Source organism: Olea europaea, unplaced genomic scaffold (genome assembly GCF_002742605.1).
Source record: "Olea europaea var. sylvestris unplaced genomic scaffold, O_europaea_v1 scaffold753, whole genome shotgun sequence".
NCBI classification, from domain to species: Eukaryota; Viridiplantae; Streptophyta; class Magnoliopsida; order Lamiales; family Oleaceae; genus Olea; species Olea europaea.
This window is the reverse complement of record NW_019265938.1, coordinates 51,759-69,490: the sequence shown is the minus strand read 5'-3', so window position 1 is coordinate 69,490 and position 17,732 is coordinate 51,759. Positions and strand designations below refer to the sequence as shown.

Here is a 17,732-nt window from a genome sequence, read left to right as displayed (position 1 = left end):
ATTTTTATCCCCCCCCCCCCCCCCCTCCCCTTCTTCTTTTTGGGTATGTATATAACACCTTGAAAGTCTTCCTAGGTTGTGATGTGAGCGTCATAGAGGAACATAGTATCAAATATCAGTCCACTTTGGTAGATTACCCCCCATCAAATGTAAATATATTTGAAATATTTTCTTTTTGTTATATTGACACCTTGAAAGTCTTCCCAACTAGTGATGAGTGCCATAAAGGAACATAAGAGTAAACTTGGAGAAGAGTAATTCGCTAAAAGTCGCATAAAATATATTTTAAATGTGCAGAAATATCTATATCTGATACATGGATATTAAGTACAATATGCACTTGAAGAACAGTAACCTAATAATATTTCATGCATTGAATTATGGTAGGGTTCCAGATTCAGAGTGATGAAATCATTCTCGAACAGACATCTCAGGTGGCGATCGACGAATTCATGTCAGCAACTATGCGGCAATATGCATGGTGATCTGCAGTGTTCTTAAAGCCGGGAATAAAATCACAGAAGAATCTCAAAACAGCAGCTAGGTGTTGTGAATCATTAGAAGCATGAGCCGCTTCAAGAAACAGTGAAGGCTGGACAGTGTTGACCTGAAACCCAACAAAGTTTATGCGTCAAGTTCTAAAAAATTCGAACAGTATACAAGCAGTAAGAAAAACCACATTCCGCTAACATTTTCCTTCCGCCATACGAATCATGTTGATCTTCACCAACCTCTGTTTAGGCCAGACAATCCATGGTGCACAAAAGAGACATGTTTGGCTAAGCTTATTGGTATCCAATGTTCTGATAAATTATAAAGAAGTTTCATATTTTGAAATTAACTTTTACTTCACTGTCAAAATAAGCTACTGATTTTCAATTTTGATCACTAAAAAATTACTTATTTTATATTTATTTACTTATAAGCGAACCTTTTAAGCTACAAGCATGCTCTTAATAAATATTCCATGATTTTCATTCGCATAATTCGCTTAAGCCATTTGGATCAGTTCATCCTTATGCAGAATCTACATGTCCAAACTTCTCTAATTAAAATTACCTAATTCTCTCCCAAACCATGACGAAGATGATAGAAACTATTGATTTAAAGTTCACACTTAAAACTGTTGGGCATAATCAAAATTTACCTTGTTCTTCCGAGCATAACGCAAAGCTTCAAGATAATATCCATCTTGAACAAGCAGCAACACATAGTCGTGATGCAATGAGAGCTCTCTTAGCATATCCAGCCCCAGTTTTCGTGTTTGAATGTTCTGACGGCCTGACTCTAGCAGTTGTAATGCTACTTCTTTTGAGGGCTCGATAATCTACATTATAAAACATCTAGTTTTGAGTCTTAAATTTAAATCGAGCTGAACGTTAATTCGAATCCCGTTGTAAAAAGGCAGATAAACGCAACCTTATTTATGACAAACAATCCAAGTTCTTCATAACGTTCATCTCGAGCTAGTAGTTGTACCATGAAGACATAAGTATTTGGATCCACCTTCAATTTTTCAAAGCTAGCACTGGAAGAAATGGAAATGAAGAAAAGAAAATATAAGACTAAAACATGGAAAATTAACAATTTCAGCTAACAAATAGAAACGAAAAATTATTTCAAAAGATGGTGATAATCAGGGCATGACTTATCTTAACACCTCCCCAAACAGCCAAGATAATTAAAAAGAAAAAAAGAAAAAAAAAATCGAAACAGAGTTCAAAGAATTCCTGGTGGAATGTAAAAGTAAAATGACTTCATTACAACCACTATATTAATAAGCAATGTGATATCCTCAAAACAATACAGATTAGTAAGTTGAAATTTTTCTCAGGACTTCTAAAAGAAAATACCTGCGAACGAACTCAACAATGATAGAAATCAAGTAAGATGCATCTCCCAACATCTCTTCCTCAATAGCCGCAAACACGAATCTGTACAAATCTGCTGGTGAAATTGCTGCCGAACTCACTTGGGATTCCTGCTGCTCAGAAGCATTAGCATTTAATGCTTTGTTACCAGCTACAAGAATTTGAGATTGTACAACTGATGAATCAACTTGAGCACCAGATGCTTCAGGCTCCACCATGTATCCTCCCTCAGTTATACCACTCGATGAATCAAGATTATGAGAAGTCATCTTTTTTGATTCAAAGCTCACACTTCCATCAGAACCTGATGTTGATTGTGTAAATATATTCGAGGATTCATTCTCAATGCCACGAGCAGGTTCCTGCTGGACTCCAGATGCATCTATTCCACTGGATTCATCAACAACTCTATTGGGGCTATTTAAATTAGAAACACCAGATGGTGAAGTCTCTTCTGCATCTGTTCTCTTCTGATAACTGCCTGTTTTGACTGCCTGTGAGTAGGTTGTCATTAAAACATCTATTGCCCTGGCAACCATGGCTAGAGATCTTCTTTCCAAAATAACAGTGCGAGCAATTGCCAAGCACAACTGTTTAGCCTGAAGCAACCAAAATGGCTTATTACCATTTGGCAGAACTAGAGGTACCACACATATTCTTGAAGAAAAGATGCATGTGCTTACATAAAATTATGTTCAACTAGATACTGTACATAAAAGAAAACATTTTCAGTTATTTGACTAATGTACTCAAATATCGTGACATAAAATAACATTTTCAGTTATTTGACTGATATACTCAAATATCGTGACATAAAATTGGCTACCACATTTACTGGCTTCATTACACATGATGCACATGCTTCCTTCAGAGCATCTCCAGAGAGGGGTTAATCAATATTACACACTAACAAATTTATATGCATATACAAGCAAGCAGCTGTACTGAGATCTGATAGGCCACCTATACAAATTAAATACCAAAGACGTAAAAGCAAGGCAGGGGCAGAAAAGGAAGGACCGGAAAGATTATAACAACCAGCATGTGTCACAACAGATTTGGATAGTGGCCATTATATAAACAGAAGAAGAAGGGAAGAAACGGCAGCTAGAAAATCAGGAAAATCTGGGGAGAGTTTGGACCTCTCGAAAGTCCATTTATCCATTTCATTATTGTCATTCCATTTTAGTTAATTTCGAGTTATATTGGAAAGTAATCCCTGTTGACGTTCCTTCAGAATTTTATGTCAATACAGTAATTCATTTTGAGTTGTCATTGCTGATTTACGTGAATTTCATATTTGAGCTGATTGAATTCCTTGAATTTTCTGCTCATTAGTCTCTTTGGCCGCAGGGTTCTATCATTTTAATATCATTTTGGTATCAGAGCAAGCTCCTGGAATGACGCTCACTGATCGTGTAGGGGAATTGGAGAGAAGAATGGAAACTATTCAGGCTGGGATGGAAGTAATGAAGTCTGAAATGCAGCGGATTCATAGTATAGAGAAGAACATGGGTCTGATGATGGAGCAGTTTAAACTTGTGATGCACCGCTGGGATGATCGAGAAAGGGAACGGAAAGCAAAGGGCCCAGAGGAGGTCCCTGATTCAGAATTCACTGGAAACTCAACAATAACACCTGGAGATGTAGAGCAAACTGGAGGACTGTGGTGACTGGAGTGTAGGAATAGGAGACTGGAGATTCCGGTGTTCGAAGTGGAGAATCCAGAAGGGTGGGTGTTCAAGGCTGAACGATATTTTAACCTCACTTAGATCTCCGAAGCAGAAAAGATGGAGGCCGCCGCTATTTGCTTTGATGGGGAAGCTCTCTCGTGGTATCAATGGCAACAGAGGCGTAAGAAGGTGTCGAACTGGGAAGAATTAAAAGGTCTAGTATTGAACCGTTTCCGAGCAACCCATGGGAGGACTAGCGAGGAGAGGTTCTTAGCTCTCCGGCAAGAAGGTTCGGTGAGGGAATATCGGCAATGGTTTTAGACCTTGGCTGCGCCGCTTCCAGATGGATTATTAGAGGGGCACTTCATTAATGGGCTGAAGGCAGAGGTGAAGGCTGAGTTAAGGGTATTAAGACCCAGTGGGCTAGAAGAGATAATGGAAATGGCCCAAAGGATAGATGAGAAAAACGTGTTGGGTCAAGGGCAGTGGGCCGGTCCAGTATGAAATAAGGCAGGCGGGTTTCCCTCCCATATTAATTCCAACCCACCAAGAAGCAATCTGATAACTCCTAGAACGCACCCGATCCATCACAATCAAGCGACTTCCAATTATCTTCCTCGATTCAACCCAGCCTCGAGCTCGCAACCATCCCCGATTGAGAAAAACGACAAGCCCACCTTTAAACGACTAAGTGAGGCTGAACTACAAGCGAAAAGAGAGAAGCGGCTATGTTTTCGATGTGATGAAAAATATACTATTGGGCATAGGTGTAAAAACAGAGAGTTGCACGTGATGTTGATTCACAAGGAGGAGGGAACCACAGTGGTCGAAGAAGTGGGGGATATCCTGCAGGAGGTAGATGAGGATAAAGTGTTGGGTAAAGAGGGGGAAGCGGTGGAGCTCTCCATCAATTCGGTGGTAGGGTTGACTTCACCCCATACCATTAAGGTTAAAGGAAGAATTGGAGAGCAGGAGGCTGTGGTGCTGGTGGACTGTGGTGCGACACACAACTTTATATCAATGGAATTGATCCAGAAATTAGAAATACGTCGAACAGAGACGTCGGGCTATGGTGTGATCATGGGAACGGGCCTTGCTGTGCAAGGAGCTAGGATTTGTAAAGGAGTTGTCCTCAAGCTCCAAAATCTAGAGATTATTGATGATTTCCTTCTCTTGGAGTTGGGCAGTTCGGACGTTATATTAGGGATGAAGTGGTTGTCCTCCTTGGGGAAAATGACAATTGATTGGCAGGCTTTGGTAATGCGATTCTAGGTACGGGAGACGACGGTTACCTTACAAGGGGATCCCAGTTTGAGTAAGACATTAGTTGGCTTTAAAGGCAATGATGAAGGCCTTTAAGGAAAGAGAGGAGGGAATCTTGTTGGAGCTCGGGAGCTTAGCAATCGAAGTAAAAGATGGGGATGAGAGGCAGACAGAGATGCCAAAGGAGTTGGAATCATTACTAAAGGAATCTGAGGAAATATTCCAAGATCCGTGGGGATTGCCACCACGCCGAGGCAGAGATCATGCGATTACACTCCAGCCTGGGGCCGAGCCAGTAAGCATCAGACCTTATCGCTATCCTTACAGTCAGAAAAATGAGATTGAGAAGTTGGTGAAAGAGATGCTAGCTGCAGGCATAATTCGGTCTAGTGTGAGTCCATTTTCCAGCCCTGTATTGTTGGTTAAGAAGAAGGACGGAGGGTGGAGATTTTGTGTGGACTATCGAGCTCTCAATAAAGCAAGGGTGCCTGATAAGTTTCCAATTCCAGTAATAGAAGAGTTGTTGGATGAATTGCACGGTGCCACCATTTTCTCTAAACTGGATTTGAAAGCGGAATATCATCAAATTCGGGTGGCAGCGGAGGATATCCCTAAAACAGCCTTCCGTACTCATGAAGAGCATTATGAGTTTTTGGTTATGCCCTTTGGATTAACGAACGCCCCAGCCACTTTTCAAGCCCTGATGAACGATATTTTTAAAGAACAGTTGAGGAGGTCCGTGTTAGTTTTTTTTTTTTTTATGACATCCTTGTGTACAGTCGAAATTTGGAAGAACATCGGGAGCACTTGAGAGGGGTACTTAAAATACTGGAGGCGCAACAGCTGTACTTAAATCGAAAGAAATGCATATTTGGGCAGCAAGAGATAGAATACTTGGGGGCACGTCATATCGCAACAAGGGGTGGCAGCCGATAAGGCTAAACTTCAGGCAATGGTAGATTGGCTGCCTCCATGAACCCTTCGAGAGCTTCGCGATTTTTTGGGTTTGACGAGATATTATAGGAGGTTCGTGAAGGATTATGGAAAACTTGCCCAACCATTAACAGAGAGATTGAAGAAGAATAACTTTTATTGGGACGAGGTGGCTGAAAAGGCTTTTAAGGAGTTAAAGAAGAAGATAACACTGCCAGTTTTAGGCCTACCAGACTTTACTAAAACTTTCATTGTGGAGACAAATGCTTCCGGTCATGGTTTGGGGGCAGTGTTGATGCAAGACCAGCGTCCCATCGCTTTCTTCAACCAGGCATTGAATTCGAAGGGGAGAGAAAAATTAGTCTATGAGAGAGAACTCATGGCTATAGTTTTTGCAGTTCAGAAATGGAGACATTACCTCTTGGGCCACCATTTCATTATTAGGACGGACCAGAGAAGTTTGAAATTTTTATGGGAACAGAGATTAATTAATCCTGAGTATCAGAAGTGAATGGTGAAACTCATGGGATTCCAATTTGAAATTCAGTATAAGCAGGGCTTGGAGAATAAAGCAGCCGATGCCCGATCGCGAGTGCCTCGCTCTCCGAAGTTGATGGCATTATCTCTACCGGGGATAGAAAATTGGAAGCGCTGGCGAGAGAAGTTGTTGAGGATAAAACCTTGCAGAAAATTGTTGAAGAGCTCAAACAACATCCTTCCGATTGGCCAGATTACTCAATCTGTGAAGGACAATTATTGTATAAAGGAAGGTTGATGTTACCTAAGGGTTCAACTTTGATACCCTTGGTGTTGTCTGAGGGTCATGATGGCAGCTTGGGAGGACACTCAGGGTTCTTGAAGACATATAAGAGAATCAATTTGAATGTGTATTGGGTTGGCATGAAGAAAGATATCCATCAGTATGTCAAAAATTGCTCCATTTGTTAGCAAAATAAGTATGAAGCGTTATCTCAAGGTGGGCTGTTCCAACCTCTAGCAATACCAAACCAAGAATGGGAAGACATTGCCATGGATTTCGTGGAGGGACTACCTAAGTCAGGAGGCTGGGATTCAATATTGGTTGTAGTGGATAGGCTCAGTAAGTATGCACATTTTGTAGCCTTAAAGCACCCTTTTTCGGCTGCTGGGGTTGCAAGGACTTTTGAAAAGGAGATTGTGAGGCTCCATGGAGTACCACGCTCTATTGTATCAGACAGGGATAAAATTTTCATGAGCAGATTCTGGGAAGAATTATTTAGACTGCAAGGCACCAAAGTATGTCGTAGCACCGCCTATCATCCACAATCGGATGGTCAATCGGAGGTGGTGAACCGAACAGTGGAAACGTATCTTCGCTGCTTTGCGTCTTCTAAACCAAAGTCATGGGTCAGCTGGTTACCGTGGGCTGAACTGTGGTATAATACTTCATATCATACTTCATCTAAAATCTCTCCGTTTCAGGTTTTGTATGGGAGGGAACCCCCGTTGTTAGTCAGGTTTGAGAGAGGATCTACTCCAGTGTCAGTAGTTGAACAGCAACTGATAGAAAGGGATGGAGTGTTGGAAGAACTAAGAGGGCAACTACTCTGTGCTCAATCATACATGAAAAATACAGCAGACAGTAAGAGGAGGAATGTCTAATTCAACATCGGGGACTTGGTTTATCTTAAGATACGGCCTTATCGTCGCAAAACTTTATCATCCCACTCAAATGAGAAGCTACCCCCAAGATTTTATGGACCTTATAGGGTTGAGAAGAGAGTGGGAATGGTGGCATATCAGTTGAAGTTGCCGGAGAATTGCCGTATTCATCCGGTATTCCACGTGTCTCAGCTGCGCAAGGTTGAAGGAAATCCCCAAGTGGTAATAGATATTCCCAACCACTTGAATGAGGAACTGGAAATGATAGTAGAGCCAGAGGCAGTTTTGGGGGGTCAGACCTGGGAAAGGAAGCAACATCAGGGGTATTGAAGTTTTAATCCAATGGAGAGGGTTGCCACCCTTAGAGGCGACTTGGGAACCATCTGAGTTGCTGAAACATCAATTTCCGGAATTCCACCTTGAGGACAAGGTGAGTTTCGTGGGAGGGAGTAATGATAGGCCACCTATACAAATTAAATACCAAAGACGTAAAAGCAAGGCAGGGGCAGAAAAGGAAGGACTGGAAAGATTATAACAACCAGCATGTGTCACAACAGATTTGGTTAGTGGCCATTATATAAACAGAAGAAGAAGGGAAGAAACGGCAGCTAGAAAATCAGGGGAGAGTTTGGACCTCTCGTAAGTCCATTTATCCATTTCATTATTGTAATTTCATTTTAGTTAATTTCGAGTTATATTGGAAAGTAATCCCTGTTATCCATTTCATTATTGTAATTTCATTTTAGTTAATTTCGAGTTACATTGGAAAGTAATCCCTGTTGATGTTACTTCAGAATTTTATGTCAATACAGTAATTCATTTTGAGTTGTCATTGCTGATTTACGTGAATTTCATATTTGAGTTGCTTGAATTTTCTGCTTGTTAGTCTCTTTGGCCGCAGGGTTCTATCAAGATCTTGAATGGATCGAAATGGTACCTTATTTGCTTCCAATTTCCTTCTCTGCAAGAATTCAAGGATTGATGGCGTGTCAGAGCTACTGGCAGAAATAGCCTGCAACAAATGGGTCCATTCACAGCAAGAATAACAGATATACTAAAAAACACAATGCAATGGGATACAAGAACTTGCCTCCAGATCCAAATGGATCTTCCACAAAAAACCATTAGCAACATCACATATAAGATCAGGAACAAGAAAAGACCAGTCATCTCCGTAGATGATTATTTCAGCATCACTCAACTCTTCTGACTCTGAAGCTCTAGAGAAACCTCTCAGCAATAGAGGAAGTGGAGCAGATATAGGTGTTCGTGATTCTGCAAACATATCATATATAATGACAACTTTCGCATCCACTTGATGAACAAGCAAAATGTTGTCAATCACACTAACAGCGATCCTGTTAGAGTAAATTGGCAAAGAACCCTGAAAATCCAAAAGATCTTTATTACACAAAACCAAGAAGATCAAGAATAAGTAATGAGTAGAAACTGTCAAGTTAATAAATTTACTGAAATCCACCATATGAATTAGGATGCCAGATTGCTAAAGTTGATAAAGATCTTCAAAACAAAAATCAATTAGAGATTTCCTTCATTAATTTTTTTATGTGAGAATTTACTTCAGTACCCAGAAACCTTCTAAAGCCCAAGCAGCTAGGAAGAAAGTGTAACGAATGTGAGCTGTTGAAACTAGCTTATTGCAAAATCAGAAGGCCAAAATAATAAAAGCACCATACACAGAAAATCACCTAGCAATTAATACTACATATTTGAAAAGAAAGAACCACACAAGCATCAATAATTGCTCAAAATGTTTTATTAGTAACGCAAATTAATTCCAGGTGTTTTTCAGTTCATTAAGTGGTAAGAGAATAATTAGCTTATCTCTGAACTGGGCTTTTATCCAAGAACTTACCTGTTGTACAACAGCATCCCGGTAAAACCTATATGAGTGCAGTAGCATTGCAACTCTATCAAATTGCAAGCAGTAAATTCTGCCATACCTGTCAACATGAGATAGTATGACTATATGGCAACGTCAAACTCTGACAAATGAAACAAAACAAAAAATAGAAAGAAAGAATAACTTACACGGTGATTATATGGACATCTTCAGCAGAAAGAATAGGCTTACTATTTGCCTCAGATTTTGCCATTGTCATCTCAAACCTAGGCAGGCGAATGATTCCAGCCGATGAAAGCTAAACAGCATGAATGGAATGAATCATAAATCATAACCATGACAAACCAATATACAAAGTTACTGTAGTCATTTCCACTTAAATCCCTTGTGGCATATTAAGAGAACATTAGCCACATTTCCTGATGAAGGGTAACAACAGCAAATTGAATTTTCTAGAACTATAAATGGAAGCTGTGAAGGTAGAATAAGACTCTCTCTCATCCAGCTTTTCTGTTAATAAGCAAGAAAATATATTATTTATAGTTTTCTCTTCTCAGATATCAGTATTCACTCATCAGCTGTTACTTTTTTAGGACAAACTCTATTATTAATATCTCTCAACACATAACTAAGACTGCCATCACTATAACACCTATAAAAAGCTTGATTTATCTAAAGACAGAGATCAAACAGAAAAAAAATTTCCTCTGAATTAGGTGAGTTGCTATACCTGATACCCCGTGCAACTCTTGCTCTGCATGCCTGAAGCAAGAAGCACCAACCTGCTTTCATGCGTGTAGATGTACCAACTAACGTTCAATTTCTTTGTCTCAACCAAATGGAGTGATTTTAACTCAGGATTGTAAGAGTAGAAGTCCAGTCCACTGTAGTCATATCCAATTTCAGAGAAATCAAATGAAACCAAAATACAACTAGAGGTCTCACAAGTAAAGTTTACAAATAAGAGTTTTTACAAGCATTCTCTCCCCACCAGTGACAGATATCATGTCAGCAGATACTCATGGTTTCCAAAACTCCGGCTAACTAACCTCTCGTGTGAGTACCACAGACACAATACCATACAAGCTAAGAATTGTTTCAGTTCAATTCCATATAGTACTTTCCTTCAGCAAATCAAACAAGAAGGATTGCATAGCTAGATTTTTAAGCAACTACGACTAGTAGGAAGCAAAATAAAATTTAAAGATGATTGCACAGTTTAATACTCTCTATAGTATTAAGCATTAGCCATCTCATCTAAAAGCTTGAACTGTTAAGGAGGGGATACAAGTATTTATTTAAATAAGTATTCAACACGTTACCTCAAATGCAGACTGAATTCGTTATTTAATCAAAGGTCTACATGCACTATTTTCTTAAAAGGGAAGCAAGAGTTGAACTCAAATCTTTTGCCTAGCTATGTTATCATGTTAATCGTCTTATCTAAAAGCTTAAACTATCAGAAAGGGGCCACATGTAACCATTTACATCTTGCTTTCAACAATATCCATTTAAATACAAAATATACTGTCGAAGCCTTTACAAGTGTCTCCTTTACCAGTATCATCACTATTACACCTAATAACTGAATTTTAATGACCATATCTTTGCATATCTTGGTTGGTATTCGAATACTCGATGAACTAAACTAATCACATGGATCAACAGAAAATTCTTGAGACGAAGAAACATTGAGTGGTTACCTTGTTTTAACAAATACAATATCACAAGTTGGACAATCTGTCCAAAAGAATCCCAGAATACTTTCTGATTCAGACCTGCATTTCTGACTGAAAGTATCTCCTGTTTGCTTGTTCCAGATCTGAACCTCATAATTAGATCGCTGGATGGCCAAGAGCTTTAAATCTAAAGAATATCGAATACACAGCACAGGGCCTTCGCATAGTGGATCAGAGGATGGAAAAACATTAGGATCATATGGAGCAGTCTTCCATGAGAAAATCTACAAAACATGAGAACCACAGAATTTAGGTGAAAAGAGGGGTGCATTGAAAACCCATATTTCAGACAGTTAACAGCATCATATCCAGACGACTGCAACGTAATTACCCGATCAGATGTCAGTTGAAGTAGCAGTTTATTCCCATCATCGTACAAGAAACTTCTTGTTCCAGCGAGTGTGCATCTTAAAGGTGGATATTGAATATAAACATGTGACAGAGCACCAGATACATTTAAACCATGATGGTTAGAAGAAGATGCTTTTCCAGACATGTCAACGTTTTCCTGTTCTCTATGCAACTAAAATTTGGTAGGACGTGTTTAAACTAAGTCTAAGCTGCAGCAACAGTGAAGCTGGGGAGAAAGAAAGAATCAGACATGAAGTGCTAAATATGAAAGATTCATGAGTAACATTCCAAACAAACTCTCAACTCTCAAATACTTGAATAAATTGTAGAAAGCTAACCTTTACCAATGATGCCTAGAGTGTTTTCCTGCCAAATTGATAAACTTCCTTGAACTCAAACCTTTCGTTGGAGCTGCATGAGAAATTCTGGAGTAAGGAAAGAGAAAAAAGATAATACAAATTGAGGGAGTGCATCACAATAAACAATCATTTATGTAAATAAGTTGGTCATACAACATTCCACATGCAATTCTTTAAGAGAAGGAATTCTTTTAAGCACATGTCTCGTTCAACTTCTGGAACCCTTGCCGCAACACAGCTACCATATTGTTTGGCCTAAAAAAAAAAAAAAACTGTACTAGTGTCCCAGAACTAAAATGTTGAAGAACAGTAAGAAATCAACAGAAAATTCTGAATTAAAAATGTAAAAACTGGAGCCAACCAAGCTGTACGACTCCTTTGACACAAAATTAGTAGAAATTGCACCAATCTGTAGACTTGGACCTCGTTTTTCCTATACAGCCTAACAAGGCAAATCCTTTATTCCTACAAAATTAAATGTTGAGGCCCATAACACTGACAGATATTTGCTCGCAGTCATGACCAGATTTCAACTATGCCATAAAGAGGCGACAGACAGCCTCAGACGGTATAGAAACTTGGAAATCAATCACTATCTCTGCCTAATCTGTCACCATTTCATGCCAACTTGACAATGCGTTTTCCATGATTGCAAAGTAAAGCCACCTAACGAGAAATGTTTAAAACAGACTACAATCTCGCTTGACGAATGGAGTCCTCACTTAAGAAAATCAACCAAATAATCAAGTAGCCTATCCTTCTTATAAACAAGCCTCCTAAAAGTTAATTCACCAGCTTTATCTCCATGGTTCCAACATTTTACGAATTAATATATTGACATAGCACCGAAGTTTTTTATTTTATTTCCATTCAGGCAAGACAAAATCTCATTACCAGGTAAAGACAGTTAATTACTTGGTATTTTATAACTAACAACAAAATCCAATAACCTGAAAAACAACGAACCTGAGCTGAACAATTCAACAAGATACGCTTAAGTACCGATGCAGTAGCACTATTCTTCTCCTTCATAATAAAAAATTAGAACACCTATATGATGTAATCCAGTAAACATTACTAAACAAAATTAAATATTACAAACAAATAAATTAGGGATTACAGTATTTATTTATTTTTTATCAAAACGGAGAGCAAAAACTGAGGTACCTTAAAATTGGATCATTTTTTCAAGAGAAGACAGAGAGAATTGTAGAGATTTTTGTATGTATGACAGTTGCGCTTGTAGATTTTCAAGAAGTGCAACCTCTTCACACCCTGATGGGGGTGATTCAACGTTGTTGATTAATATTCTCGGGTTACATGGGTTGGGCCATTTGGGAAACCCGGAATTTGGGCCTCTCACGTTGGCGAAACTGGGCTTTCTCTTCATGAGTTTTCGAAAAAATTCACAAATCCTGCTTTAAGTATGGAGACTTCACAAATCAGGTTTTAAGTTTACAAAATGCAAAAGTCAGGTTTCTTAGTTAATTAATTAAAAATATTTATTAACTAAATATAACAAGGTCACAATTATATAATTAATAGTCACATATACGTAATTATAGGTCACAATTTATTTATTGATCACATATTATCAAATTAATTGGTCACGGATTATTTCGATGTCACAAATCAAAAGTTTTTAGGTCGCAGTTTATTTCATCGATTACAGATCAGAAAATTATAGGTTACAATTTTTCTATCAGTCACATATTTTCAAATTTGTTGGTCATATATTATTTTTCGATCACAAATTATCAAAATTTTATGTTACAATCTACCAAATACTTGGTCACGGACACCAAATAATTGGTCATAGACCATCGCCACCAATACCACTACCAATTGCTCGCCACCATCACCATAGTTTAATTATAGTTGGTCACAGACGTCAAAATAATTGGTCATAGATTCCAAACACCCGCACCACCGATCTCGATCCAGCACCAACAATAACAACGCAACCCACCACAATCTACATCTGCACCACAATTGGTCAAACACCACACACCAATAGTGCCGCCAACACCACCGTACCCACCGCGTGCACATACCACCACCGTATCCACCCACACGCTACCACCACCACAAAGAGCATCAACATCATCACCACACCCCAATGTCGCCATTGTTGAAAATCACAAAAATCCCGAACCACCACCACCACTACACTTTGACGTTGCCCCTGCTGAAAACTGTAGCAACCCTAAACTACCATTACCACCACCATAAGCAACATCAAAACCACTACACACCCTTCAACATACTCGTGCAAGTTTTCGTGCCTGAAACTCACTGATTCACTCCTACACATGTTCGAACTCACCCAACTCGCTCTCGAACTCATTCGACATCTTCTTCAACTTCTTCAAGTTGAAATCCAACCTACCACTGCTACCCACCCGACACCACCATCGCATCCACCACCACTCCAAAAACTAACAAACGCATCAATACACTTCCACACACATTGAACTTGCACAAATCTACAAACATTTTTCTGTCGTGGCAGAGCTGTTGCACTGTCGTCAACCAGCATTGCCGCACAGCGTAGCCACGACGACGTCACGCATCACCTCAATGAGCACTAACTTTGATGCTCACAGCGGTACTCAGATCAACGTTTAACGATTTTGCAACAACCACGACATCGACGAGCGTCTCTCGTGAACCAATGCTCGTCGCGGCACCTGTGCTAGTTGCGGTGTCGTGCAGTGCTATGAGTTCGGCGTGCATTGTTGATGTGGGCGGTGGTCTCCGACAGTGGGAGGCGACGTCGATGTAGGTTGAGTGAGAGACTAAGGAGAGAAGATGGAGTGATGTGAATTTGAATTTAGGGTTTGGAATTAGATTGGTATACGTTGATATATTTTATTATTATTATTATTAATTAAATCAATACCCGAATTTTGAATTAAAAACCTTTTCACTTGATTATTGCACTATGATCTTCAAATGTCTAAAATTTTGTAATTTCCACTTTCATTAACAGTGTTTGATATGTTAACTTCATTCGGCCTGCAATGACCGTTAATGAACAAAGTAAAATTCAAAACAGGGACATGTAGATTCCAGGTTGAAATAGAATCATCATTTTTTTACGTCACAATGGAGGATATTTGGAAAGAAGAATTTTAAAAATGAATTAAAAAACCTGAAAATGAAAAAATACAAACCGTACCAATTGGCCAGAGCTTTGATTACACTTATTTCTCATTTTCACATCTATTTTTTTTTTCTCATGTGGTTCAACGAATCAAATAAACAGTCAAGTTAGTTAATATTAATGTACTTAATTTCAATAACTCAGTCATCTGCTATCTTTTCAATAGTCTCTGCCCAATAAGAACTCAGCCAAGACATTTAATAAAGCCCAAATCAATATTTTACGTAGGTTAAGTACCAGAATTATGCTTGAGGTACAGGGTAAACTCCTACCGAGCACTCCCAACATGAGGGATGGGCGAGGCGGCCAATTTTTTATATACGTGGGTGCTGCTATAAGGGTCAACCCTTATCCTGGTAAAACAACATAATTGTAAGTACTAAAGCCCCACCAATTATATTTCATGGACTCAACTTTTCTTCTCTCTTTTTCTTGTTCATCTCTATGCATACATGTGGTCACCTTTATGTGTGTGTGTGGGTGTGCTCAAATTTATATTGTCAAAAGGGGAATCGAAGTAGATTTTGCAGTTATTCGTGAAAGTAGTAAGCCGATTTCCAATTGTAGAGTTTAAAGTGTAGTATACAAAAGATTGTTACAACTACAATGCGAAAAATATAAACTCTCTAAGTGTAAAACCGAACCAAACGACCAAAAGCTTCTTCAACACCACCAATGGAGTCTCCTATGATTTTGAGCGCAGATTTGTGCCACACCGGATCATACACCGTCGTCCACGGGAATAGCAATAGATATATTGAGAAAAGATCCACCGGAAGCCACCAAGAATTTCGTCGAAGATGTAGAATGCTCCCACTTGGTTGCCTCTCTATTCTTTATCTCCAATGTCATGCCAAGTCCAAAAAAGAGAGAATGAAGAAGTCTTGTAATTATAGAGTCAATCCATTTGAATTCAAAATTCAAATATAGTACTTGATCAACAAGAAAGTGACAATACTAGTATATGATAATTGACCACAAGATTAAATCCAATGGTCGGATTTAATCTATAGTCCATATTACTCCATAACTAGCACAATCCACTTTACATTCTTAAGACCAATCAATTTACACCAAGTAGAGGGTGTGATCCACCTTACAAATCTTCACACATTGGATCACATAACATCCATTGCCACCCCATTTTGTTGAGGAGTGTGTCTTACAATCATGTGCATCATTATACCATTTTTCTTGCAAAAATTATCAAATTCAAAGTTGCAAAACTTAAAACTATTATCTGTCCTAAGAGTTTTCACACCCTTTCCCATTTGATTTTCAACTAAGGCAATCCAAGACTCAAACTTACTAAAAGTTTCAGATTTTGATTTAAGGAGATACACTCAAACTTTCCTCGAGTGATCATCAACAGTGAATTAAAATAACTTTCATTTTTTGCTTCCAAATTGAATAATCTCCCTTACCATTGAATTGTGTCAATTCAATTCGAGAAGTCATGGTAGCAAAATAATATTTTTAGAAAAATTTTTACTTAGCCAATTTACCCACCACAAATGCAAGTTCAAACCAATTTATGTATAAATTACTTGCTAAGATGACATAAACAATGATATCATAACAAGTAATACATAACCAATATCACAAGAGTAGAATAACAATATGTAAGGATGGCAACGAGATAAGCCGAGCCGGCTCGCGAGTCGAAAATCAAGGCTTGGGCTTGGCTCGAGCTTTTTGAAGACATACTTTTTTTGGCCCGAGCCGAGCTAAGCAAAAGCTCAGCCGAAAAATTGAGGCTCGGCCAGAGCCAAATTGAGCCGAGCCGAGCTGACTCTTTTTTTTTTCTTTATTTCTCCTTTAAAAGGCAGTTGGATGCCTTTGTAAAAGCATCCTACTGTCTTCGTTTAAAGGCAGCAGCTAGCTGCCTTAGTTTGTAGTTTTCTCATTTTCTTTTTTTTCGAGCCGGCCCGCGAGCCACACGATGAGGCTCGACTCGAGCTTAGGCTCGATTTAACTGAGCCTCGAGCCAAGTCGGCTTAAACTTTTTGCGAACCGAGCAATGGGCGGCCCGAGCCCTAGAGTCTTTTTGTCATCCCTAATAATATAAAAGCATATAACACAATATTTCAATTGTAAATTTGAGAGGGTGTTAGAGCGCACAAACCAAGTGAACCGATCTGTTGGTTCGTATTTTAAGGAGAGATAAAAGTCTTTATCGATCTAGGGTCTCCACAAATTGCCCTAAGTCATCCAACAGCTGCTACAACACCAAGAAACACCACCGAGTTGCCAACAAAAAGTTCCTCCGTTCCCACTTTTCTGCCCAAGATTGTATCTACTTCCACAGTGCCCCAAACTGAAATTCAACACCACCAAAAGGTCAGAAATTCATCAAAGAACAATCTATCTTTTTTGACCTCCAGCTGAATCCCCTCCACGCGCCCTCACACGCCGCACGTGTCCTGTGTGCGTGGTCTAACGCATCGCCTTCACCGCCGACGCATGTATCACATACGCTACACCGGAATATTCTGCTTGACGTCTGGAGTTTGGTGGTGGTCTCCATTCGTCCACCAGGTGTGTATTTTTATTTTTTTTCCAAAAAATGGGTTTAAAGTTTCTGTTCAACTTGTTTTCGAACAAAATCGAACCCCTTCGACTTCCAATCCAATTTTCAGGTTGTTTTAACACTTTTTACCACTAGCCTAAGCTCTAATACCATTTGTAGAATTTAAAGTGCACTATACAAAAGATTATTACGACTACAATGCGGAAAATATAAAATCTCTAAGTATAAAACCGAACCAAACGACCAAAAACTTCTTCAACACCACCAATGGAGTCTCATATGATGTTGAATTCAAATTTGTGTCACACCGGATCATACACCGTCGTCCACGGGAATGACAAT

The 17,732-nt window shown here is 39.1% G+C and overlaps 1 protein-coding gene across 5 annotated transcripts; it reads right to left on the bottom strand.

Moving 5' to 3' along the window:
• Window positions 1-244: 244 nt before the first annotated feature.
• On the bottom strand, window positions 245-12,970 carry LOC111391098. 5 transcript variants are annotated; one of them, XM_023016245.1, is made up of 15 exons: window positions 12,862-12,970; window positions 12,661-12,744; window positions 11,848-11,949; window positions 11,674-11,746; window positions 11,316-11,561; window positions 10,949-11,208; window positions 9,976-10,129; window positions 9,434-9,543; window positions 9,258-9,345; window positions 8,472-8,765; window positions 8,319-8,393; window positions 1,854-2,470; window positions 1,420-1,528; window positions 1,148-1,327; window positions 245-607 (listed from the first exon to the last, which is right to left on the bottom strand). In XM_023016245.1, the coding sequence occupies exons 5-15, from the start codon at window positions 11,478-11,480 to the stop codon at window positions 431-433; spliced, it is 2,229 nt and encodes a 742-aa protein (XP_022872013.1). In that variant the 5' UTR covers window positions 11,481-11,561; window positions 11,674-11,746; window positions 11,848-11,949; window positions 12,661-12,744; window positions 12,862-12,970; the 3' UTR covers window positions 245-430. The 5 variants fall into 5 exon arrangements, with proteins under 5 accessions (XP_022872013.1, XP_022872014.1, XP_022872015.1 ...); XM_023016246.1 differs by having other exon boundaries at window positions 12,661-12,720; XM_023016247.1 differs by having other exon boundaries at window positions 12,661-12,665.
• Between the last annotated feature and the right edge of the window lie 4,762 nt (window positions 12,971-17,732).

Excerpts from the sequence above, each read along its gene's own strand:
- LOC111391098 (XM_023016245.1), bottom strand. The coding sequence starts at position 11,480 with ATGTCTGGAAAAGCATCTTCTTCTAACCATCATGGTTTAAATGTATCT. Across the intron at positions 8,766-9,257 it reads GGGATGCTGTTGTACAACAG|GGTTCTTTGCCAATTTACTC; the intron begins GTAAGTTCTTGG and ends TTGGATTTTCAG. Across the intron at positions 2,471-8,318 it reads GGAAATTGGAAGCAAATAAG|GCTAAACAGTTGTGCTTGGC; the intron begins GTACCATTTCGA and ends TGGTTGCTTCAG.